The sequence below is a fragment of the Suricata suricatta genome, chromosome 6 (genome assembly GCF_006229205.1).
Source record: "Suricata suricatta isolate VVHF042 chromosome 6, meerkat_22Aug2017_6uvM2_HiC, whole genome shotgun sequence".
In the NCBI taxonomy this organism is placed as follows: Eukaryota; Metazoa; Chordata; class Mammalia; order Carnivora; family Herpestidae; genus Suricata; species Suricata suricatta.
Genome location: NC_043705.1, coordinates 24,235,527 through 24,260,582, shown reverse-complemented (window position 1 = coordinate 24,260,582; position 25,056 = coordinate 24,235,527). Strand labels below are relative to the sequence as shown.

The 25,056-nt window shown below is 39.1% G+C and overlaps 1 protein-coding gene across 1 annotated transcript in view; it reads left to right on the top strand.

Moving 5' to 3' along the window:
• Positions 1–15,103, top strand: part of ZCCHC10 (zinc finger CCHC-type containing 10) — a 27,104-nt gene extending 12,001 nt beyond the window's left edge. Inside the window, exons 2-4 of the mRNA XM_029941903.1 lie at positions 5,959–6,123; positions 13,568–13,609; positions 14,267–15,103. Of these exons, the coding sequence (XP_029797763.1) occupies positions 5,959–6,123; positions 13,568–13,609; positions 14,267–14,534 (475 nt within the window). The 3' untranslated portion in view covers positions 14,535–15,103. The remainder of the gene's footprint in view (positions 1–5,958; positions 6,124–13,567; positions 13,610–14,266) is intronic.
• The last annotated feature ends 9,953 nt before the right edge of the window (positions 15,104–25,056 follow it).

Here is a 25,056-nt window from a genome sequence, read left to right as displayed (position 1 = left end):
ATATACACGATGGAGTACTACATGGCAATGAGAGGGAATGACATATGGCCATTGGTAGGAAAGTGGATGGACCTTGAGGGTGTCATGCTGAGCGAAGTAAGCCAGGCAGAGAAGGACAGAAACCATATGTTTGCACTCATAGGTCTAACAGGAGAACAGGAGAAACCTAATGGAGGACCAGGGGGAGGGGAAGAGGGAAGGAGAGTTGGGGAGAGAGAGGGATGCAAAACCTGAGAGACAATTGAATACTGAAAATGAACTGAGGGTTGGAGGGGAAGGGGGAGGGGGGAAAAGAGGTGGTGGTGATGGAGGAGGGCACTTGAGGGGAAGAGCACTGGGTGTTGTATGGAAAACAATTTGACAATAAAATATTATGGGAAAAAAAAGTACACAGAATCTAGCTTGAAAGGATTCCTTTCCACTGACTACATCTAGGACAGTCTGAGTATCCAAATAAATCATGTAACGAATTATACCTCATTGAATAAAATAGACAAGTGTGAGTTCATACTGATAGATGAATAAATGAACTAAAAACTTAGTGGGCAAGATATTTATGTTCTTTGACATACCAGCCCACAAAATACTTACTGTTATACCAGTTGACACTTAAACTTGTGTGACAAATCACCCCAGAACGTAGTGGCTTCTTTTGTTTTGTAATATGTTTATTTATTTTTGAGAGAGACAGAGTATGAGCAGGGAAGGGGCAGAGAGAGAGGGAGACACAGAATCTGAAGCAGCCTCTAGGCTCTGAGCTATCAGCACAGAGCCTGATGCGAGGCTCAAACTTAAGAACCATAAAATCATGGCCTGAGCTGATGTTGAATGTCTAACCCACTGAGCCATCTGAGGTTTATTTAATTAATTTATTTTTATTTATTTTACTTATTTTTTGCTTTTTATTTTTTTATTTTATCAGAATCTTTTATTTATTTATTTAATAATAGTTTATTGTCAAATTGTTTCCATATAACACCCAGTGCTCTTCCCCATAAGTGCCCTCCTCCATGACCACCACCTCTTTTCCCCCCTCCCACTCCCCTCTCAACCCTCAGTTCGTTTTCAGTATTCAATAGTCAGGTTTTGTGTCCCTCTCTCTCCTCAACTCTTTCCCTCTTCCCCTCCCCATGGTCCTCCATTAAGTTTCTCCTGTTCTCCTGTTAGACCTATGAGTGAAAACATATGGTTTCTGTCCTTCTCTGCCTGACTTATTTCACTTAGCATGACACCCTCGAGGTCCATCCACTTTCCTACAAATGGCCAGATTTCATTCTTTCTCATTGCCATGTAATATTCCATTGAATATATATATATACATACATATATATATATATATATACACACACACACATATATATGTAAATATATATATATCACATCTTCTTGATCTATTCATCAGGTGATGGACATTTAGGCCCTTTCCATGATTTGGCTATTGTTGACAGTGCTGCTATGAACATTGGGGTACATGTGCCCCTATGTGTCAGCACATCTGTATCCCTTGAATAAATCCCTAGCAGTACTATTGCTGGGTCATAGGAGAGTTCTATTGATAGTTTTTTGAGGAACCTCCACACTTTTCCAGAGCGGCTGCACCAGTTTACATTCCCACCAACGGTGTAGGAGGGTGCCCGTTTCTCCACATCCTCGCCAGCATCTATAGTCTCTTGATTTGTTCATTTTTACCACTCTGACTGGCGTGAGGTGGTATCTCAGTGTGGTTTTGATTTGTGTTTCCCTGATGATGAGTGATGTTGAGCATTGTTTTATGTGTCTGTAGGCCATCTAGATGTCCTCTTTGGAGAAGTGTCTGTTTATATCTTCTGCCCATTTCTTCACTGGGTTATTTGTTTTTTGGTTGTGGAGTTTGGCGAGTTCCTTGTAGATTTTGGATACTAGCCCTTTATCTGATATGTCTTTTGCAACTATCTTTTCCCATTCCATCGGTTGCCTATGTTCTTGATTGTTTCCTTTGCCTTACAGAAGATTTTTATCTTGATGAGGTCCCAATAGTTCATGTTTGCTCTTGATTCCCTTGTGTTTGGGGATGTGTCGAGTAGGAAATTGCTGTGGTTGAGGTCAAGGAGGTTGTTTCCTACTTTCTCCTCAAGGGTTTTGATGGTTTCCTGTCTCACATTCAGGTCCTTCAGCCATTTTGAGTTTATTTTTGTGGATGGTGTAAGAAAGTGGTCTAGTTTCATTCTTCTGCATGTTGCTGTCCAGTTCTCCCAGCACCACCTGCTAAAGAGGCAGTCTTTTTTCCATCGCATACTCTTTCCTGCTTTGTCAAAAATGAATTGGCCATACATTTGTGGGCCCAGTTCTGGGTTCTCTATTCTATTCCATTGTTTTTTTTTTTTTTTTTTTTGCCAATACCATACTGTCTTGATGATGACAGCTTTGTAATACAGGCTAAAGTCTGGGATTGTGATGCCTCCTGTTTTGGTTTTCTTCTTCAATGTTATTTTGGCTATTTGGGGTCTTTTGTGGTTCCATATGAATTTTAGGATAGGTTGTTCCAGCTTTGCGAAGAATGTTGGTGCAATTTTGATGGGGATTGCATTGAATGTGTAGATTGCTTTGGGTAGTAATGACATTTTCACAATGTTTATTCTTCCGATCCATGAGCATGGAATGTTGTTCCATTTCTTGGTGTCTTTTTCAATCACTTTCATACGTTTTCTATAGTTTTCATCATATCGGTCTTTTACATCCTTGGTTAGGTTTACTCCTAGGCATTTTAGGTTTTTCGTGCAATTGTGAACGGGCTCCGTTTCTTGATTTCTCTCTCTGCTGCTTCATTCTTGGTGTATAGGAATACAACTGATTTCTTTACATTGATTTTTTACCCTGCAACTTTACTCAATTCATGGATCAGTTCTAAAAGGCTTCTGGTGGAGTCACTTGGGTTTTCCATGTAGAGTATCATGTCATTTGTGAAAAGTGAATGTTTGACTTCTTCTTTGCCGATTCTGATGTCTTTTATTTCCTTTTGTTGTCTGATTGCTGATGCTAGGACTTCCAGCACTATGTTAAACAACAGTGGTGAGAGTGGACACCCCTGTTTGTTTCTGATCTCAGGGGGAAAGCTCTCAGTTTTTCCCCATTGAAGATGATATTAGCTGTGGGCTTTTCATAAATTGCTTTTATAAAGTTTAAGTAAGTTCCTTGTATTCCAGATTTTTCCAAGGTTTTTATTAAGAAAGGGTGCTGTATTTTGTCAAATGCCTTTTCTGCATTTATTGACAGGATCATATGGTTTTTATCTTTTCTTTTGTTAATGAGATGTATTACGTTGATAGATTTGCGAATATTGAACCAGCCCTGTAACCCAGGAATGATTCCCACTTGATCATGATGGATAATTTTTTTATATGCTGTTTAATTTGATTTGTTAGTATCTTGTTGAGTATTTTTGCATCTGTATTCATTAAGGATATTGGTCTGTAGTTGTCTTTTTTTGCTGGGTCTATTTATTTATTTTTAATGTTTATTTATTTTTGAGAGAGTGAGAGAGACAGTGTGAGCAGGTGAGGGGCAGAGAGAGCTGTCAGCACAGAGCCAGACCTGTGGCTTGAACTCACGGACCAGGAGAGCATGACCTAAGCCAAAGTGGGACGTGTAACCAACTGCGCCACCTAGATGCCCTTTTCACTTTTTGATTGTTTATTTATTTATTTTTTAAAATTTCCTCTCTCAACATGGGGCCTCAAGATCATGCTCTTCCAACCGAGTCAGCCAGTTGCCCCCCCATGTCACTTTTTTATGCCATCTTGTAAAACATATATTATTTGACTAGTCTGTAATCAATGTTTGCATATGTCTCATTTTTTCCGTATGCAGAACCAGTGGTCCCTGTACAATTAAATCTGTCTTTTCCCCTACTGCTCTCTAGTGCCCTGGTTGTCATAAATGAAATGTTCTTATATACATTAGTCTATTTTTGGGCAGTCTATTCTGTTCTATGGACTCGTGTATCTTTGCTCCAATTTCATGTTTTTAATTGATATAGCTGTATCATAAGTCAGTGACTTTTAATCTAAGTCTTCCCCACTTGTACCTTTACAAGGGCATTTTGGCTCTTCTTGGCCTTTTGAATTCTATTTACATTTTAGAATAAGTGTTAGCAAAACAAACAAAAACCTGTTTTGATTTTCATTGGCATTGCTTTGAATCTTTGGATCAGTTTGTAGAGAATGAGCATTTTAAAATTAATGAGTTTTCCAGTCTGTGAACATATTTTTCCATGTAGCTACGTACTTAGATGTTTAATTTCTCTTATAATGTTTATATTGTGCAAAGAATTCCTGTACATATTTTCTTTGTATTTCTAGGTATTTGGTATTTTTCAGGAAATTATAAATATCACCTTTTAAAATGTTATCTTAGGGACACCTGACTGGCTCAGTCGGTTAAGCTTCCGGCTTCAGCTCAGGTCATGATCTCACGGTTCATGGGTTCAAGCCCTGCATCGGGCTCTGTACTGACCGTTAGCTCAAAGCCTGGAGCCTGCTTCAGATTCTGTATCTCCCTCTCTCTCTCTGACCCTCCCTTGCTTGTGCTGTCTCTGTCTCTCAAAAAATAAAAAGTAAAAATAAATAAACCTTACCTGTTTTCATTATATAGAAATTCTATTGACTTTTATATGTTTACTTTGTATCTAATACAGAGTTCAGCAAACAGTTGTCTGCTGAATCCTACTTGCTGCTTGTGTTGGTGGGCTTGCAAGAATGTTAATTACAGGGCACCTGGGTGGCTCAGTCAGTTAAGCACCAGACTTTGACTCAGGTCCTGATCTCACCCACATCCGGGAGCTCGTGCCCCACTTCAGGTGAACAACACAAGCCTTGCTCCTCTCTCTCTCTCTCTCTGCCCCTCACTTACTTACACCCTCTCTCAATTAAAATAAAATAAGAAGAATGTTAATTAATGTATATATGTATCATCAGTTGGATAATAGGAAACTTTCACACAACTTTCAGCCTCTGGTGAGTGCAATGTTATCTTCTAGAAAAGAATTCCATTCTTCTCCCTCATAAACCTTTTATGAGGAATATTTTTATTAATAAAATATTTGTGGATTTAAGTTTTTCTCTTGTTATGTAAGTACCTGCATAATACCATCAATTTTGCCTCCTGATCGGCAAAGCCTGAAATTTTTACTGACTCTATACAATGTTTGCTGACCCCTATCTAAAATCTTGCTGATCTTATGAATTACAACTATTTCAAAATACTGTACTTGTAGATTCTTTTTGATTTGCCATGTACATAATATGTTATCAGTGAGGAATGACCATTTTATTTTCTCCATTCCAATTCTTTCATCTGTTTGTCTTGCTGCGTCTTACTCCTTTTTCAGGGATTATGGGATTGAGATTTTTCTTCTTCTCCTAGATGACTAGAAGCTGAGCTGTATTCCGTCTATACTTGGTTTATTCTTGGAGTAGAACTCTTCAGACACCTAACCCTGGATACACAGTTTGTTTCCCTCCCGTGTTATAAGTGTGGTTTACCCAATGGGCAAACACTCCCAGCTCAAGAGTTGACTTAAATACAGGGCTGACTGCTCTGAATTTCCTCTTTTTTCCGTATCTTGGCTTGGTTAGTCTTCACCCTGTTGTTTGTTCTCTGATGCCTCAAGCAGGTTGTTAAAAATGTTTTGACTTGTCTTTTCTATTTCTCAGCCGAGGAGTTGGTCTGAGTTACTTACTCTGCCATTAGTGGGTTGGAATTGAGGAATGAAGATTTGAACTGAATTCTAATTCCCAAGGTCCATACTCTTGGCCACTTACTATACTGCCTTGTAATTAAATCTAACAAAATAAACAATTTAAAGTATAAATTTATGTTTATTTTTGACCTTAAAAAATGTTTATATTATGTATATTTTTCATGATAGAAAATGTCAAGTCAAAATCTTAAGGCCTGTATTCTATTTTTTTTGCCCTGCAGTGAAGCAAATAAGCAACATGTAAGATGTCAGAAATGTCTAGAATTTGGACATTGGACTTATGAATGCACAGGAAAAAGAAAATACCTACATAGGCCTTCAAGAACAGCAGAACTAAAGAAAGCTTTAAAAGAAAAAGAAAACAGATTATTATTATTACAACAAAGGTAAGTTTACATGTGGGAATTTCTTTGTTTTTTTTTTGTTTTTAATTTTTTTTAATGTTTACTTATTTTTTAAAGAGACAGACTGTGAGTCGGGGAGGGGCAGAGAGAGAGAAGGAGACACAGACTCTGAAACTGGCTCCAGGCTCTGAGATGTCAGCACAGAGCTCCACGTGGGGCTTTAACTCCCCATCCGTGAGATCATGACCTGAGCCGAAGTCGGATGCCCAAGTAATTGAGCCACCCAGGTGTCCCCCACCCCTGCTTTTTTTTTTTTTTAAGGCTTCACGCCCAGTGCAGTGTCTGAACCCACAACCACAAGATCAAGACCTGAGCTGAGATCAGGAGTCACACACTCAACCATCTGAGCCACCCAGGCACTCTCCAAAGTAGTATTGTTATTTTTTTATTTTTTTAAATGTTTTTATTTATTTTTGATACAGAGAGAGACAGAGCATGAGAGGGGGAGGGGCAGAGAGGGAAGGAGATACAGAACCGGAAGCAGGCTCCAGGCTCTGAGCTAGTTGTCAGCACAGAGCCCAACACGAGGCTCGAACCCACGAACGTGAGATCTGACCTGAGCCGGAGGCTTAACCAACTGAGCCACCCAGGCGCCCCGTATTGTTATTTATAGAATTTATTAACAACTAAATGTCTCACGGTGGTTATCCAGATTTAGATTATAATATAAGCTAACATTTAGTGAGTGCTTACTATTTCCTAGGCACTGTATAAGTTCTTGACAAGTATTAGCTTATTTGAGCATCTTATCTGTACAGTTAAGGTGGGTACTATTATCTGCATTTTACACGTGAAGAAACTGGGGCCTGGAAAAGTTCAGTGACTTGTCACTGTCACACAGTAAGTGGAAAGATTAAGTGTTAACCCAGCCAGCCTGTGTGCTTAATCATTGTACTCTGTTGACTTAACTGCCAGTGAAATGACAGCAGACTATGAGGTAGGTTATATGAGCCATCAACTTGAAAGATAAAATGGCTCGTTGTTATTTTACCAGCAAAATGAGTTTATTTGGGAATAACAAAGGAATTGCAATCCAGGACAAACAAACCATGGCAAACTATAGGCAGGTTCTGGGAACAGAGGAGAAGGGTTTGCTTTTATTGAGGAAAAGAGGAAATTGAGAGGGGCTGTTTCTGTTTGTTTTTAAGTTTATTTATTTATTTTGAGAGAGACAGAAACAGTCCACGTGAGGAAGGGGGAGAGAGAATCCCAGGCTCCTCACTGCCAGCCCAGAGCCCGATATTGGGCTTGAACTCACAAAACCGTGAGCCAGCCAAAAGCAAGAGGCGGACACTTAACTGACTGAGCCATCCAGGTGCTCCAAGAAGGACTGTTATAAAGAAAAGTCCATTGAAGAGAATAAGAGATCAAGATTCTCATTGGACGACTGTGGCAATTTCTCCCTGGCTGTTGCTCTTGCTAGGCAAGAAGAAGAGTGTCCTCCTTGTAAAAGTAAGCTTCTTCCTACTGAAGAATGCAAGGTACTATTCTTCGTGTTGGGGTCATGATGCGTGGTAGTGTGTGAGAACTTCCTTCAGGGCTTCCCAGTTCCTTTTATTTTTATAGAACTCACGTGGAAAGACATCCAAGATACTTAAACTAAGTATATAAAATGGGTAGAGAACAGTGTATATAATATTCTCTCATTTATGTGAAAAAAGCAGAAAAGGAATAATGGAATTTTTTTTTGAAACATAAATGAGCCATATTAGTGGCTCCTTTCTAGAAGGAGAACTGGGTCGAAGGGCAACTGGAAATGTATTACTTACCCTTTTATATCCTTAGAATAAAGCTTTTAAAATTGCTACGACTGGGGCCCTGGGTGGCTAAGTTGGTTAAGTATCTGACTTCAGCTCAGGTCACGATCTCACTGATCCCAAGTTCAAGCCCCATGTCAGGCTCCGTCCTGACAGCTCAGAGCCTGGAGCCTGTTTCAGATTCTGTGTCTCCCTTTCTGTCTCTGTCCCTCCCCCTGCTCGTGTTCTGTCTCTCTCTCTCTCTCAAAAAATAATGAACATTTAAAAAAAATTTGCTGTGAAATAAGTAAGTAAACATGTTTTAGAAACTGAAATGGGAAGGTGCAGGTGTATTCAGTGCTACAGATTAGAAACAGCATCTTCATGAGGACTGTCAGCTCTAGAATGGTCTCAGAAACATGTGGACTTTCAAGGTAGCAGTCTCCCAGTTTGTGAAAATGAATGCTCTTCAAGGCTTATGCAGGAATAGGTAGGTAATCAATATCTAGGTCATCAACATTCATATATACTTTTTCCAAAACTAAATTGTATGAAAACTTGCCTGCTAGTTCTCCTTTTCCATTTCTCTTTCTTCGTGTGTAAAAACCTACACATTTTTCAAAATAGTGGTGTTTGTATAAAGAAAGTGAATAGCTCTATTAGGAACAAATTGTTTTGCAATTTTTTCCCCCAGCAAACTTGAAGGAGGACCTAATTGAGCTGCCAATTTAAAAGGTTCTTTTTTTAATGTTTATTTATTAATTTATTTTGAGAGAGAGCACAGCAAGCATGAGCAGGGGAGGGACAGAGGGAGACAGTCCCAACCAGGCTCCACACTGCCAGCATAGCCCGACATGGGGCTCAAATCATGAAACGTGAGATCGTGACCCGAGCTGAAATCATGAGTCAGCCACTTAACCAACTGAGCCACCCAGATCCCCTAAAAGTATTTTCTGATGATACATTTTTGTGACTCATGGAATACAACATTGGAGGAGCTCAAACAGTGACATTGCTACGACAAAACTCTATTCCCATCTATGTGTTTAAGTTAAGAAGGTTTCTTAGGTTTAAATCTATCCAAATAGAGGAATTGAATTAATGCTGAACCTTGTCACAATCCAGCAATAAGATCCATGGATACATAAACTGGAAAAACACTTGATGTCATTAAGAGATGCATTTCCAACTAATTTACTTTGATGTATAATAATTATTAAAATTTATAATGCATTGGGGCACCTGGGTGGCTCAGTCAGTTAAGTGTATAACTTTTTTTTTTATGTTTTATTTATTTTTGAGAGAGAGACAGCGTGAGCAGGGGAGGGTCAGAGAGAGAGGGAGACATAGAATCTGAAGCAGGCTCCAGGCTCTGAGCTGTCAGCACAGAGCCCGACGTGGGGCTTGAACCCACAAACTGAGAGATCATGACCTGAGCGGAAGCCAGACGCTCAACTGACTGAGCCACCCGGGCACCCCAAGTGTCTAACTTTGGATCTTGGCTCAGGTCATGCTCTCAGTTTCATGGGTTCAAGACTCGTGTCAGGCTCTGTACTGGCAGCCTGGAGCCTACTTGGGATTCTGTCCCTTTCTCCTTCTCTCTCTCTCTCTCAAAATAAATAAATACACTTTAAAATTTATAATGTAGTTCTACATTGTTATGATCAATTGTATAGTGATATCAATAATAGTTACCCAATTCAGAATTTTTAAGCACTTTTAAACTCTTATGATAACATGTAATTAAAAGATACAGTTTTAGGTTATGTCTGTGTTTTGATTGCAGAGAAATGTTATAAGTGATCACTAAAAATTTTTGCCATAAAAATATATTAGGATACATTCTATAGGGAAACCAGAATAAAAGTACAAGTTCAGGGGTACCTGGTTGGCTCAGTCAGTAGAGCATGTGACTCTTGATCTCAGATCCATGTTGAGTGTGGAGCCTACTTAAAAAAAAAATGGGGCGTCTGGATGGTTAAGCAAGTTAGGCAGCCAACTTCAGTTCAGGTCATGATCTCGCAGTTTGTGAGTTCGAGCCCCACGTCAGGCTCTGTGCTGACAGCCCAGAGACTGCAGCCTGCTGCAGATTCTATGTCTCCTTCTCTCTCTGCCCTCTCCTGCTCATGCTCTCTCTGTCTCTCAAAAATAAACAAACACTAAAAAAAAAGTTAAAAGAAAAAAAGTACAAGTTCAGGGAGGAAAAAAGACAATGTAAAAGTACCAACAAAGATAAGCTTGTTCATAATTTTTGAGTGAATTACCATAGGTATCAAATTATTGTAGCATTTACTTTCCATTGGATACAATTACCAAATGGTATAATAATTTTCTTTTATAAATATCAAGATACATATAAAGGGCCAATATTAAAACTTGGAATTAAAAAAGTAAGACAAAAATTTTTTCAAGCTCTTTTAATAAGAATGTAAAAGGGGCGCACCTGGGGGCTCAGTTGGTTAAGTGTCCAACTCTTGATTTTGGCTCAGGGCAAGATCTCAGTTCTTGAGATCAAGCCCCATGTCTGTCAGTACGGAGGCTGCTTGGGATTTTCTCTCTCCCTCTCTCTCTCTTCCTCTCCCATGTTTGCATATGTGTGCGCTCGCATGCTCTCTCTCTCTCTCTCTCTCTCTCTCTCTCTCTCTCTCTCTCTCACACACACACACACACACACACACACACACACAATAAATAAGTGTTTCTTAAGAAAGAATGTAAGCAAAAGGGGGGAACCTGCGGGGCTCATCAGTTGAGCATTCAGCTCTTGTTTTCTGTGGAGGTCATGATCCCAGGGTCGTGGGATCAAGCCCTACATCAGGCTCTGCACTGAACATGGAGATTCTCCTGGGATTCTCTCTCCCCCTCTCTCTCTCTCTGCCCTTCCCCTGGTTGTGCTCTCTCTCCTGAAAATAAATAAACATTAAAAAATTTAAAAAATATAAAACATAAGTTATGAATAATTTCAACGTTTCTGTTTTTCTAGTTGTATTACATGAATATTTTGTTCCTATTTTAAAAAATTTTTTTTATATTTACTTATTTTTGAGAGCAAGAGAGACAGAGCATGAGCTGGTGAGGGGCAGCGAGAGAGGGAGACACAGAATCCAAAGCAGGCTCCAGGCTCCGAGACATCAGCACAGAGCCCGACATAGGGCTCGAACCCATGGACTATATCATGACCTGAGCCAAAGGAAGTCAGATGCCTAACCGACTGAGACACCCAGGTGCCCCTTTTGTTCTTAAAAATACATAAAATGAGTGTCACCTGGATGGCTGTCAGTTAAGTGTCTGACTCTCCATTTTGCCTCAGGTCATGATCTCATGGTTGATAAGATCAAGCCCTGCATCAGGCTTTGGAGTCTGCTTGGGGTTTTCTCTCCCGCTCTGTCTGCCCCTCTCAAAATAAAAAAATAAATACATGTTCAAAAAATACATAAAACTACATGAATTTTAGATATGACTGTATTATATAAAAAGTGCTGATTTTTGGTTCATTGATAAAAGGATGAAAGTATATGAATCTCAGTGATCATGAATTCTTGTGATGTGACTTGATAAATGTGCTCCTACCACTCATTTTACCCTGAAAATAACAATTGTAGTAATTCCATTATGTAAGGCAACTTTGCATAAATATATATTTATATTTGAAGACTCAGGAAATAAGGATAGAAATATCTAGGAAATATAGAGAAGTCAAGAATATAAAAATGTTAAATTTACAGGACAGTGTTACAGTAATAGAAGTAATTATGTAATTTGAAAACCTGATTTAGTATGCATGTTTGGCAGAAATATAGCAGTAAACCAGTTGTAAATTTCCTTCAAAAATCATCAGACTTTGTTCTTTATAAATAATGTCAGGGAACACAGTCTTGAGTATTAAATGTCTGGTTTTAATAATAGTAAATAACCAAAGGTGCCTGGTTGACTTAGTTGGTTAAGTGTCGAATTCTTGATCTCAGCTCAGGTCTTGATCTCGGGGTCATTAGTTCAAGCCCTGCATTGGGCTTCACACTGGGAGTGGGACCTGCTTAAAAAAATTTTTTTAATAAATAAAATAGTAAATAACTGAACATTTAGGGGACATGCAGAAAAAGAAATGGCTATTTTATTTTATTATTTTTTTTTTTTTATTAGAGAGAGTGAGTGGGCGAGGGGGTAAGAGGGAGAGAGAGAAAATCGTAAGCATTTCTCCATGTCCACTGCAGAGTCCAACACAGGGTTCCATCCCATGACTCTTGGATCAATGGCCAAAATCAAAAGTCACATGCTCAACTGACTAAGCTACCCAGGTGCCCTAGCAATGGTTATTTTATTTTATTTTTAAATTTTTTGAAGGAGAGAGAGACAGGGCATGACTACAACAGGGGAAGAGAGAGAGAGGAAGAACAGAATCTGAAGCAGGCTCCAGGCTCTGAGCTGTCTGCACAGAGCCCCACGCAGGATTCGAACCCATGAACTGTGAGATCATGACCTGAACTGAAGTCTAAGGCTCAACAGACTGGGCCATCCAAGTGCCCCCAAAAATGGTTATTTTATAGACCTGGGTTTTTTTTTTAATGTTTTTATTATTTATTTATGAGAAAGAGAGAGAGAGAGAGTGCGGGCAAGGAAGGGGCAAAGAAAGAAGGAGACACAGAATCTGAAGCAGGCTCTGAGCTGTAAGCACAGAGCCCAAGGTGGGGCTCAAGCTTATGAACTGTGAAATCACGACCTGAGCGGAAGTCAGATGCTTAACCACCTGAGCCACCCAGGTTATGGTTATTTTATTTTATTAAAAAAATTTTTTGTAATGTTTATTTTTGAGAGACAACACGAGCAGAGGAGGGGTAGAGAGAGAGGGAGACACAGAATCTGAAGCAGGCTCTAGGCTCTGAGCTGTCAGCACAGAGCCCGATGCAGGGCTTGAACTCACAGACTGTGAGATCATGACCTGAGCTGAAGTCAGACACTTAAATGACTGAGCCACCCAGGCGCCCCTGGAAATGGTTATTTTAAATTAAAGGTTGCTTTCCTTTGTTTTTGTTTTAATGAAATAGTCATTTATAAGATAACTCTGGGAGCTGAAATTATAAGTTACAGTTGTTGGGGCGCCTGGGTGGCTCAGTCAGTTAAGCCTCCGACTTCGGCTCAGGTCAGATCTCACGTTCGTGGGTTCGAGCCCCGTGTCAGGCTCTGTGCTGACAGCTAGCTCAGAGCCTGGAGCCTGTTTCCGGTTCTGTGTCTCCTTCTCTCTCTGCCCCTCCCCCTCTCATGCTCCGTCTCTCTCTGTATCAAAATAAATAAAACATTAAAAAAATTTTTTATAAGTTACAGTTGTTGTTTTGCTGTTGTTTTGTTACTCAATAAATAGTTGATTTAGCCATGTCCACCTTACTTAGCTCAGAACTAAAAAAGAATCAAATTGGTTCACTCCTCTCAACCACCAACTTCCCTGGCTTCTAAGATACAGTTGCTAACATCTATCTAATCTTCCAAGTACTGATTGAGTTGACTGCATGTATCCTATGTAGCCTACAATAGGAAACTTACTTATTGGTTATAACAAGAAAATACTAGACTCAGTACATGTCATGAAAGACAGAGTGTTTCTCCAAAGTAAAACCGTTTTAGGGGTAGCTGAAGCGTTTACCTGAGCTGTATAATCACTATTAACAGGAGCTTTTTCCCTCCCTCATGTTTATCAGCATTGGAGAAACTAATGTAGAAAGAAAGACGAAGAAAAAAAGGTAAGTGTGGCTTTGGGGAGTATTATGTAGATAATAAAGAATACCAGTTGGAGGGATGGGAAGAGTGATTTTAAAACACTGGCGAAAAAATTTGGATCTGAAGTCTCTTGTCTGTATTTCATGATTAAGTATCATCCCTTTTTCAGATATGTTCCTCTCTTTACCTGACTGGAATTTATTGCCTTCATTTTCTCTTTTTTCTCCACCTTTCCAGAGTATACCTGGAAGTAGTAAATAATTTTTCTTAGAAATCTGTCTTATTCTATTAGAATAAGAAATATTATTAGACTGGTAAAAAGTAAATTTAGTGACCATGTATATCTGGTTCAAAGTAAAGATTATGAAACATGTACCATGTGCCCTGAGGCTTAAGTAAACCCACGGTTACACTGCACCTTTACTCTAACATGATTCATTCAGGAGCCTATTAAGAGTAGCAACACTGCCATTGAACTCCATCCAAGAGAGTTAAATTGCTATCGGGAAACCTGCGGTTGCTGCAGGATCGCTAGTGATACCGTCTGCAGCGCCTCGAGTCTAGGGATCGCACGCTAGCCACGCTCGCGGGTGCGCGTACCTCGTTTTCCCAGGAAATGGCTTTTAGACATTCTGTTCTGCGGCAGCTTCCCACGCGTCCGCCTACTCACTGTCTAACAGGTCTAAGAGCGTAACCAGTTCCAGTAGCAACAGCAGTGACAGCTCAGCCAGTGATTCTTCATCCGAGAGTGAAGAAACATCTACCTCATCCTCCTCTGAGGACAGTGACACCGATGACAGCTCCTCCAGTTCCTCATCCTCATCCTCCTCCACGAGCTCTTCCTCGTCCTCTGAGTCAGATTCGGATTCCAGCTCTTCCAGTAGCAGCAGCACCAGCACAGAGAGCAGCTCGGAGGATGAACCACCAAAGAAGAAGAAAAAGAAATAGAATTGCTCCATGCCTATTGGACTGCCGGACTGAGAACGTTAATGCGATTCTTGAAAGGGAACTTAGAGTAGGTTAAGGCCGAATAGGATGCCCAGTCAGCATTTCTAGAGTTGAGAGTTTCTAAATGTTTTACACATCATAAGAGCATAAAGAGTATTAATTATGGATTATATATATAAAAGACTTTTATTTTAAGGGTAAATCTTGTTTTTCTTTTTAATCTTTAATATATATATATCTCTAAAAATGAAAGCTGAATCCAGTAAATCTGTTTTTGTGATGAAACTTTCCTTTTCTCCCTGTGAAATAAATGCTGTGCTTTGTTATATGTTAGCGCTGTGCGTCAGACATGTTTTCAGGGTGATGCACTCAGGACCTGGCAGTGAATTTCTAATGCTTTTGGCTGTATGTTACTATGTAAGATTTAACACCTTGTTACTATAAACTTGGAAGTTTTCCTCTTAATAAATGTGCTCTGTTTTTATGTTTATGTTCATAAAGTTATTCTGACTCCTTATCTTAAACGAAAAGCTCAAGGAACCCATTAATATATTTATGCCTTTTCAGCAGTACAAGTGTCCACTTACTGTGTTACGCTATTCCTTTTCTAATGGTTCTTAAAGTTACTCTCTTCTGAGGAATATCAATCTAGAAGAACTAAAAAGGAACCACAATTCTGAAACGACTTAGGAGTCGAATCTTGGTGCCTTTTGATAAATTGTGTGTATCAGAAAAAAGTCACTTTTAAGTGAAAGTGATAGAAATTTCTTCGTGTTAATATGCTATAAAAGGCAGAAGAGGAAGAGGGAGGAAGAAAGGTGGTTTTTACCGAAAATTAGGGTGATGTTAAGTTTGTCCAAACTTTCACAAAGATTGCCTTTTGTCGTTTTTGAAATTGTAATTTAACCATTTATGTGGCAACTGGTCATACATGGTGGTCTACTGCGTAAATATGAATGACTTGGATTAACCTCCTGTGTTTACATAGCACAGACAGTTGAAATGTAGCATGACAGATTAAAAAATACTGCACAATCCTTCTTACAAGTGAAATGCTCTGCTGTGGTGAAATTACTTAGTTTTGCATGACATCATTCTGGGATGTCTTAAGCTTTTTGGAAAGAGGTATTTTTTGTAGAAAAATCTTGATGTGGGCTACATAAGGGTTTTTAAACTATGAATGTTGTCTTTTTTATATTTTTATGAGAAAGTAGAAAATTGCTTTTGACAAAATGAGCTTCTATTTAAATGTTGAAATATACTTATGTTGTAAGTTTAAGGAGCTTGTGATTCCTTGTATGTTTTATAGATCCAGCTGTTTTTAGTGATTGTAAAAAAAACTCTCAAAAACATCATTTCAGAGGCTCCATACAGAACATATCAACTAACAGGTAAATTTCATAAATTACTAACTAATACCATTTTACAATGGTAGTCTCTGTAAGGGCATTTTTAGCAGTTAAAAAACTTGGAAGAGAAAAAAGTATACTTAGGTTGCAACACTTGCAATTAAATAAAACTCTTCATTTGTGCTTACAAGCTTAAGCATCTATTATCTCTTTGCTATTTTACTTAATGCTAGCTCTTATTCGTTTTGAGGGTAAGGACATTTAAGCAAATTCTAATTATGTTTACTGTTGTAACTGTTACAAAGTCAACCTAAGAGGTGCAGAAAGCAGGAATTCTTTTCTAGTCAGACAGTTCATTCAAAACAGAATCAGTGGTGGGGCGCCTGGGTGGCTCAGTTGGTTGAGCAACTGACTCTTGATTTTCACTCAGGTTATGATCCAAGTATGTGGGATTGAGCCTTGTGTAGGGCTCTGTGCTGAGTGTAGAACCTGCTTGAGATTCTCTCTCTTCCTCTGCCCCTCCCTCCTGAAACAAATAACAAAGTAACAAAAACAAAAACAAAAAAGAATCAATGGCAAAGTATAGTCTAACCTTGGAAGAGTTTCTCCCTATCCTGCTTGAAAGCAAAAATCTCTTAAGTTGAGTCCCTGACAAATGTCTTTTTTTTTTTAATGTCATTTATTTTTCAGAGAGAGAGAAAGAGTACAGGAAGGGGAGGGGCAGAGAGAGAGAGGAAGACAGAGAATTTGAAGCAGGCTCCACACTATCAGTGTAAAGCCCAACACAGGGCTCGAACTCACAAATGGAGATCATGATTTGAGCCGAAGTCAGACGCTCAACCAACTGAGCCATTCAGGTGACCCCCTGGCAAATGCCTTAAATGTATCATTTCTCAACCATAACCATATCAAGAAGAATCATCAGATCATAGGTTTTCATTCCACAAACATTTCATTAGTACTTTGTCCTGAATTCAGATATAGTTATAGGCTACACATTAGCCCTAGTAATGGAAAAGAGTGCAAAGAAGGTATATTTCACATTCATAGTTTGCAGAAATATTGCAAAAATGCTATTGTTAACATATATACCTCACCCAGCTTCCCCTTATGTTAACATCTTCCATAACCATAGTTCACCAGCTTTTCTATGAATGTCTTTATTCTGTTCCAGAATATGCAGAATATGACCCAAAAAATCCAGTTTGCTACTAGCAAATATGCTTCTGTCTATAACAGTTCCTTGGTCTTTCCTAGTCTTTTGTACACTTACTGTTTTATAAGAGTGTTTATCAGTTGTTTTATCTGATGTCCCTCAATTTGGATTTATTGGTGTTGTCTTGTGATTGAACTGAGGCCATACTTTTTGGAAGAAGATGACAGCAGGGAAGCTGTTCTCCATCCACCCTGTCACAGGATTTCGAGTGTCAATATGTATTAATTATTATTAGTGATGTGGACATTGATTATTTGCCTAATGTGGTTTCTGTCAGATTTCTCCATTGTAAAGTTCCCTTTTTAGTTGACAGGTGTCTTGAGGGAGATAGATAGAGACCAAAGTGTTCCTCCGTTCTCACCCACTAGTTCTAGGGCATCTCATCTACAGTTATTACTGTGATGTTTTGCAAATGGTGATTTTCTGTTTCCCTCTCACCTTCTATGCTAATTGGAACTCTCCAAGTTAGAGTTGTCTTCTCTCCCCCATTTTTTAATCTTTTAATTTTCTGAAGATCCAGTTGGCTTTATTAAGTAATTCATTAATTGATTAACATTCCATCTAGCAAGTAGAGAGACACTCCTCTCCCATTTATTGAATTGATTTTTTTATACTGTGTTCAGATGTTTATTTTATCCTGTGAGTTAAAAACCAATAATACCATTGTTTGTTTTGTTGCTCACATTGTTCACCTTTGGCTATTAGAAGAGCTCCTTCAGGTTGGCTCCTTTATTCTTTCAACAAATTCTCAATTATTGTTTGTTTGTTTGTTTGTTTTTAGTATTTCCTTACGTTCTGGACCCACAAGATGTCCCAGGTTTCATGTTCCAGTTCAGGTGTCCCTGATCCACCTTTGGAACCAACCACTTCTCAAAGAGATCCGCCTTGGTTTTTGATTGAGGAATTGTATTTAGATAGAATCCAGGATCTTGCTGCTGTCTATGTTTTATGCATTGTGAGTAGTAGTGTACTAAGGTAGTTAGACAAAACATGGAGTCTTGCCATTAGCTGGAGGAAAGAGTCATCATCTTCAACATCTCTTACCTAGCTTTACTTCTACAGGACTTCTCGGGAGCACTGCTTTCTCTGACAGTAGTTGGAAGAGGCAAAGTCTTTCATTAAAAATTATCACTACAGAGGCGCCTGGGTAGCTCAGTCGGTTATGCATCGGACTTTGGCTCAGGTCATGATCTCATGGTTTATGGGTTCAAGCCCCACGCCGGACTCTGCTGACAGGTCAGAGCCTGGAGCCTGCCTTGGATTCTGTCTCCTCCTCTTTCTTCCCCTCACCCACTTATATTCTGTTTCTCTCTGTCTCAATAATAAATGTTAAAAAAAAATTTTTTTTTAATTGTCACTACCGACTCGTTTTTCCCACTGTAATATATCTAAATTCAGACACGGGCCAAATAGCTGTTTTCTGACACCAGGCTGAGCTGTCAACAGGGAAAAAAAAAAATTTATGTCTGTGTGACTGTACTGCCATACCTTGGATTGTGGGGCCTTCATTGGAAGAAGTTGGCCCAAAGCAATATGTCACATTGTATGCTTGTATGCTGCCTTGCCTTTTTATGTGCCTTAAAAAGATTTAGATGGGGGATGTATGTGTGTGTGTGTGTGTGTGTGTGTGTGTGTGATAAAGAGGGAGTGGGGGAAAAGAGGGAGAAATGTGTCATTAAAGAGGAAAAGAGAAAGGAAAGCCAATATGGTACATGGGCTGCAGATGTTAGATTAATTTTAGGAAAGGGTACAAGTGGAAGTTGAAGACCTAGAAATTGCCAGTGTTCTTGAAAAGTCTTTTATGTAACCTCAAGGGTACTGTGCTGGCTATTCAAGGTAATCGTAGTATCAACCATAAACATAAGTAGAATACCTATTTGGAAGGTCCTACACAATGTATAATAACCCCTCAACAGTAGTTTCCTTGGAGTTCACACTCTAGTTGGGAAAAGCAGACACACAGAAACCAGAACAATGAAGAAAACTTTCAGTTAAACATGGCAAATTGGACCCATGTGTTTATTACCATTCCTCCTGAAATCCAAATAGATGGCATCGAAAAACAAAAAACAAACCCATAAGGCAAAGAGAAAAGGAAAGGAAACGAGAGTAGATGAAACACGAGAAATGACAAGTCTTTTGGAAGCTGTAATGTTGATGGAATAATGGGTGCCGGCTGAAACGAAGCGCGGCCAGAGCACAAGCTGGCAGCAAGAGAAAAGCGAGAGGAAGCCAGCCCATTTGTGCCACGGAACTCTGGACAGGCTCCAAACTTGATGGCATCGTACACTTGTCAGCCAAAGTGCAGGGGAGGCTTGAAGACAAGAAGACCAGAGGAATGTTTACGTGAGAACCTGTACCTCTGTGCGCTCCTCTCCTGTTCCTGCTGTCTTGATGGTTTTGTTTTATATTTAATCCCTTTATTGTGAAATTTTACGAATATACCACAGTGAGCCCCACTGTTCCACCTGCCATGATTAATAATTATCAAGGTAATTTAAAATTAAAGATGGTACAAGTTGCCATATGCAGAGAGCTACTTGAGGTGTAGACCATAAATGCTATTATACCTAGCTAGATCTTACTCTCCCCAAATTTTTCTGGACAAGATCAAGAATGAAATAGAATTGCTGAGTAATTTTTTGATATGGACTTTTTTTGCACATTTCATAAAATGATTACCTTCCTTAGGGAGTCCTGAGGGCACTTTGAAAAGATGGTTTCTGTACTAGGCAAATCCATAATAAAATATGGGATCACAAAACATGTACACCAAGGCTGTTAGATATTTGCACAAAGAAATCCCTGATGAGTTAGCTCTCTTGAAGGGAATGGTGAGTATGTGGACAAAGAAACAAACACTAATTCATGCAAAATTTAACAGCTATTGCTAAGTACCTGTCTCTGTCCACCAAGGATTCCCTTATTAATTAACAATTACAGATAGTGCATAAGTGATAAAAAGAAGTTGCTCAAGAGTTTAGAGGCTGAAATATTTGCTCGGAGAGTTTGGATAAGCCTTTCACAGGAGGTGTATTTGGCTGAGGAAGAATTGGTGGGCATGGTTGGAAGGCTGCTTGTGTGGAGAGCAGCAGGGGTTGAGGCTCTGGAGGGTGGGGGGAGGGGTTGCTATATTTACAAGGCTTATATATCACCCTAAGGAATTTGTATTTTATCTGGGAGATGACAGGAAAGCCTCACATTCAAAAAAACATTTAAAATCTCAAGAATGTCAAAATTAGAAGTAAAGAGGACCTGTTCAGTGACTTGATCTATAAGCAAAGCCAAGTCCCAAGACGCCACTAAGAACCAAATTGTATTGCAGGCACCTGGGTGGCTCAGTTGGTTGAGTGTCCAACTTCAGCTCAGGGCATGATCTCACAGCTCATGAGTTCATGAGTCCCAGCCCCACATCCGGCTCCGTGCTGATATCTCAGAGCCTGAAACCGGCGTCAGATTCTGTCTGTCTCCCTCCCTCTCTCTACCCCCTCCCTCAAAAATAAATAAACATTAAAAGAAAATTGTGACCCAAATCCTATAATCTCTGTTTGTGATGGTATAGCTTTACTTTTGGAACTGGTATTATTAATGTAATTCTAGGAAGAAATAAAAATATTAGATCCTTCACAAAATATCAAAAAAGGGAGAAAAGAATAGCAGAATTAGGAAAATTCTGTACAGGAATTAGGAAGAAATTAATAAAATCTATGATGTTAACGGTGTATATAAATATATATGTATGTGTGATTAATACTAATTACATAAAATATGTAGCTTAATTTTATTAATTGATCAGCTTGTAATCAGCATTTAAATGCTCAAGAAAAATTGTTTCTTCACATGTTATTAGATTTATTGGTTTAATACCTTTAGCTTTAAGTTAAAAGAGTGAGAGATATTATTGCAGGTGTCGAGGAGAGAAATGACGATCACTCCTGGGGACTTTGGGAATCAGAGACTGGACGCAGTGACCTACCCCACCGCTGAGGCCAGAGAGAACACACTCCCTTATGGTTGTCTCTGTTGTGTGATTTTTCTCCTCTTGCTTATAATTTATGCAAACTTAAGACATTTATACATACCCAGCATATAAACAATAAGAGCAGGAAGCAGATGACAAATTTGACAGAACTTAGTGATCAACCGAGTACAGTGGAGAGGTGTACCTAGGAAAGTTTCCAGATCTGTTGTTTGGATAAATATTGAAACAAAAATATCCATTTTGATAAAGTTTTATTATTAAAATTATAATAGCAACTGCAACCTTCACAACTATAAACTGACCCTGGCAACAGGAGAAAAGCTATTACATAATGGAATACTACAGTTTTAAAAAAAATTTCAGGTACCACTTGGATATCTGAAAATGTCTCTAGATTTTCATGGTTACTAAATTGCTAAGAGCTCTCGTATTTGGGTGGTAAAATTATAGATAGCATTTTTTCCTTCCAATTTTTTTTTAAAAACTTTAACATGTTTGGAACTAGAGAGTATACTGCTAAGGAAGTAAGTCAGTCAGAGAAAGACAAATACCATATTATTTTACTCATATATAAGAATTCCATACTTGCGGTGCCTGGGTGCCTCAGTCAGTTAAGCCTCCGACTTCAGCTCAGGTCATGATCTCACAGTTTGTGGGTTCAAGCCCTGCGTCAGGCTCTGTGCTGACAGCTTGCTCAGGGCCTGGAGCCGGTCTTCGGAGTCTATGTGTCTCTCTCTCTGACCCTCCCCTGCTCGCTCGCTCTCTCTCTCTCTCTCTCTCTCTCTCTCTCTCTCTCACACATTCAAAAAAAAAAGAATTCCATACTCATGGAATTTAAGAAACAAAACAAATGAGCAAAAGGAAAAAAGGAGAGAAAGAGAGAGACAAACCAAGAAACAGATTCTTAACAAGAGAAAGCAAACTGAAGGTTACCAGGGGGATGTGAGTTACAGATGAGAGGATTAAGGAGTTTGCATGTCCTGATGAGCCCTGGGTGATTATAATAAAAAGTTAAAAAAAAAAAAACTTTATTGAGGTGCGGTTGATAGAATAGTCTGTTATATATTGAAAGTGTATAATATGACATACGTATACAGTCATGAAATCAACACCACAAGCAAAATCATTAAATCTCACCCCCAAAGCTTCCATGTGTCCCTTGGTAATCCTTTCCACCCATTCCTCTCAGTTTACCAGCCACCCCCAGTAATTCCAGATAGAGTTAAACCTAATCACATCAATAATCTCATTAAATATGAATGGTCTAAACACTCTAATTAAAAGGTAGAGATTATCAGATTGGATAAAAGAGCAAGTCACGCTACCAACCAGAAATGCACAAGTAGATATGCCAACACCAATAAACAGAAAACTAAAGAATATTTATTAATAACAAAGTAGATTTCTGAAGACAGAATATTGCCAGGGCTAAGAAGTCATTTTGTATGGTAATGTGGTCAATTCATGAAGAGGACATAACAATCCTAAATATTTATGCACCTTTTAATAGTTATTGAAAATATATGGAGTAAAACTGATAGAAATAAAATGAGAAATAGACAAATCCATAACTATAGTCAGAGATTTCAAAATCCATACTCAGTAATTGATAGAACAAGTAGACAAAATCAGTAAGGATATAGAAAACTTGAACAACACAGCCAACCAATTCAATTGAGGTAGCATTTATAGAACACTCTACCCAACAATAGCAGAATACATATTTTTTTGAAGTGCACCCGGAACATTTATGAAGGTATGTTTACCAAGGTAGCCTGTATTCCTGATCATAAAACAAGTCCCATAAATAGAAAAGGATTCAAATCATACAAGGTATATACGAGGTATATCTGACCACAGTGGGATTAAACTAGAAATCAGTAACAGAACCATGTTTAGAAAATTCCCCAGTGTATGGAAATTGAATAATATACTTCTATACCTATGGGCCAAAGAAGAACTCAAAAGTTTTTTTTTTCCTCAAAAGGAAAATTAGAAAATATTTTTAATCAAGGATAAATGCAAAATATACCGATATTTGTGAGAAGCCTTTAAAGCAGTACTTAGGGAAAACTTATAGCACTAAATATTAGAAAAAAAAGGTTGCCAAATCAATGACTTCAGCATGCACCTTAAAAAACTAGAAGGGACAGGGCATCTGGCTCTATAGGTTAAGCATCTGACTTCAACTCAGGTCATGATCTCACGGTTGGTTGATGGGTTCAGGCATGAAATGGGGTGAGTTTGAGCCTCACTTCAGGTGAGCTTGAGTCCTGCTTCAGGCTCTGACCTGGTAGTACTGTCCCTTCATGGGATTCTCTGTCTCCCTTTCTCTCTGCCTCTCTCTCTACCCCTCATGAGGTTTTCTCTCTCTCGCTCTCTCTGTCCCTTGCTCACTCATGCTTCCTCTCTCAAAAGTAAATAAAGAAACAAAACCAAAAATAACTAGAAGGGGGACCTGTTTGGCTCAGTCAGTGAAGCTTCTGACTCCAGCTCAGGTCATGATCTTGAGAATAGTGGGTTTGAGCCCGACATTAGGCCCTACATCAGCCTCTCTCCTGTCAATATAGAGCCCATTCGGGATCCTCTGTTCCCCTCTCTCTCTGCCCCTTCCCTGACCATGTATTCTCTCTCTCTCCCTAAAATAAATAAATAAACTTAGGGGAAAAAAAAACTATAAAAAAGGTACACCTGAGTGCTCAGATGGTTGAGAATCTGACCCTTGATTTCAGCTCAGTTCATGAACTCAAGGTTTGTGAGATCAAGCCCCGCATCCAGCTCTGCAATGACAGATGGAGACTGCTTGGGATTCTTTTTCTGCCCCTCCCTCTCTGTTTCTGTTTCTCAAAATAAATAAATAAACATTTTTTTAAACTAGAAAAAGAAAAAAATCCAAAAATAAGCAGGGTAAAGGAAATGGTGAAGATCAGAGCAGAGATCAATGAAATAGTAAATGGACAAACAATAGAGAAAGTCAATGAATCCAAAAGGTGGTTCTATGAGAAGATTACTAAAATTAATAAACTTCTAGCCAGACTGCTCAGGATAAAAAGAGAGAAGGTACAAATGACCAATATCAGGAATGAGAGAGATAACATCACTACGGATTCCATGGATATTAAAAAGACACCAAGGGAGGGGTGCCTGAGTGCCTCAGGCAGTGGAGTGTCTGACTTCGGCACAGGTCGTGATCTCACGATTCAGAAGTTCGAGCCCTGTGTCAAGCTCTGTGCTGACAGTTCAGAGCCTAGAGCCTGCTTCCGATTCTGTGTCTTCCTCTCTCTCTGACCCTCTCCTGCTCACACTGTCTCTCTCTCTCTCTCTCAAAAATAAAGAAAACATTAAAAAAAATTTTTAATTAAAAAAATATACTTTGTTGTTCATTAGTGGGTTTCCCCCCCTGTGTAAGTTGCTTAAAGTCACTACAAACATCTGAGAGAAAATTATGGTTTGGTTTGGTAACCAGCTAAAGAGACGGTTCTCAATGATTCTCATTTTGTTATTTATGCCCTTGTATAGCCCCGTCCCACTCTGAATCAGGGCTGATCTAAGTAGCCAGTGGAATAATACAAAAGTGACAGTGTGTGATTCCAGAGGCTAGGTCATAAAGGCACTATGGCTTCTGCCCTGTGTTTTGAAACCCTCACCATGGCATGAGGGTACTCAAGCAGTCTTATAGAGACCCCAGCGGAGAGGAACAGTCTTCCAGTCAACAGGAGGCAGTAACCTACCAGTCACGTCTGATCCTCCATCCCCAGTTAAGTCTTCAAATGATTAATTACCACGTTTCCAGAGACCTAAGCCAGAACTACCTACCAAAGCCACACCTGCCTTCCTGACCCACAGAAATTGTGAGAGATAATAAATGGTTACTATTGTTTTAAGCCACTAAGTTTTTTTTTCAACGTTTATTTATTTTTGAGAGAGACAGAGACAGAGAGAGACAGAGCACAACAGGGGAGGGGCAGAGAGAGA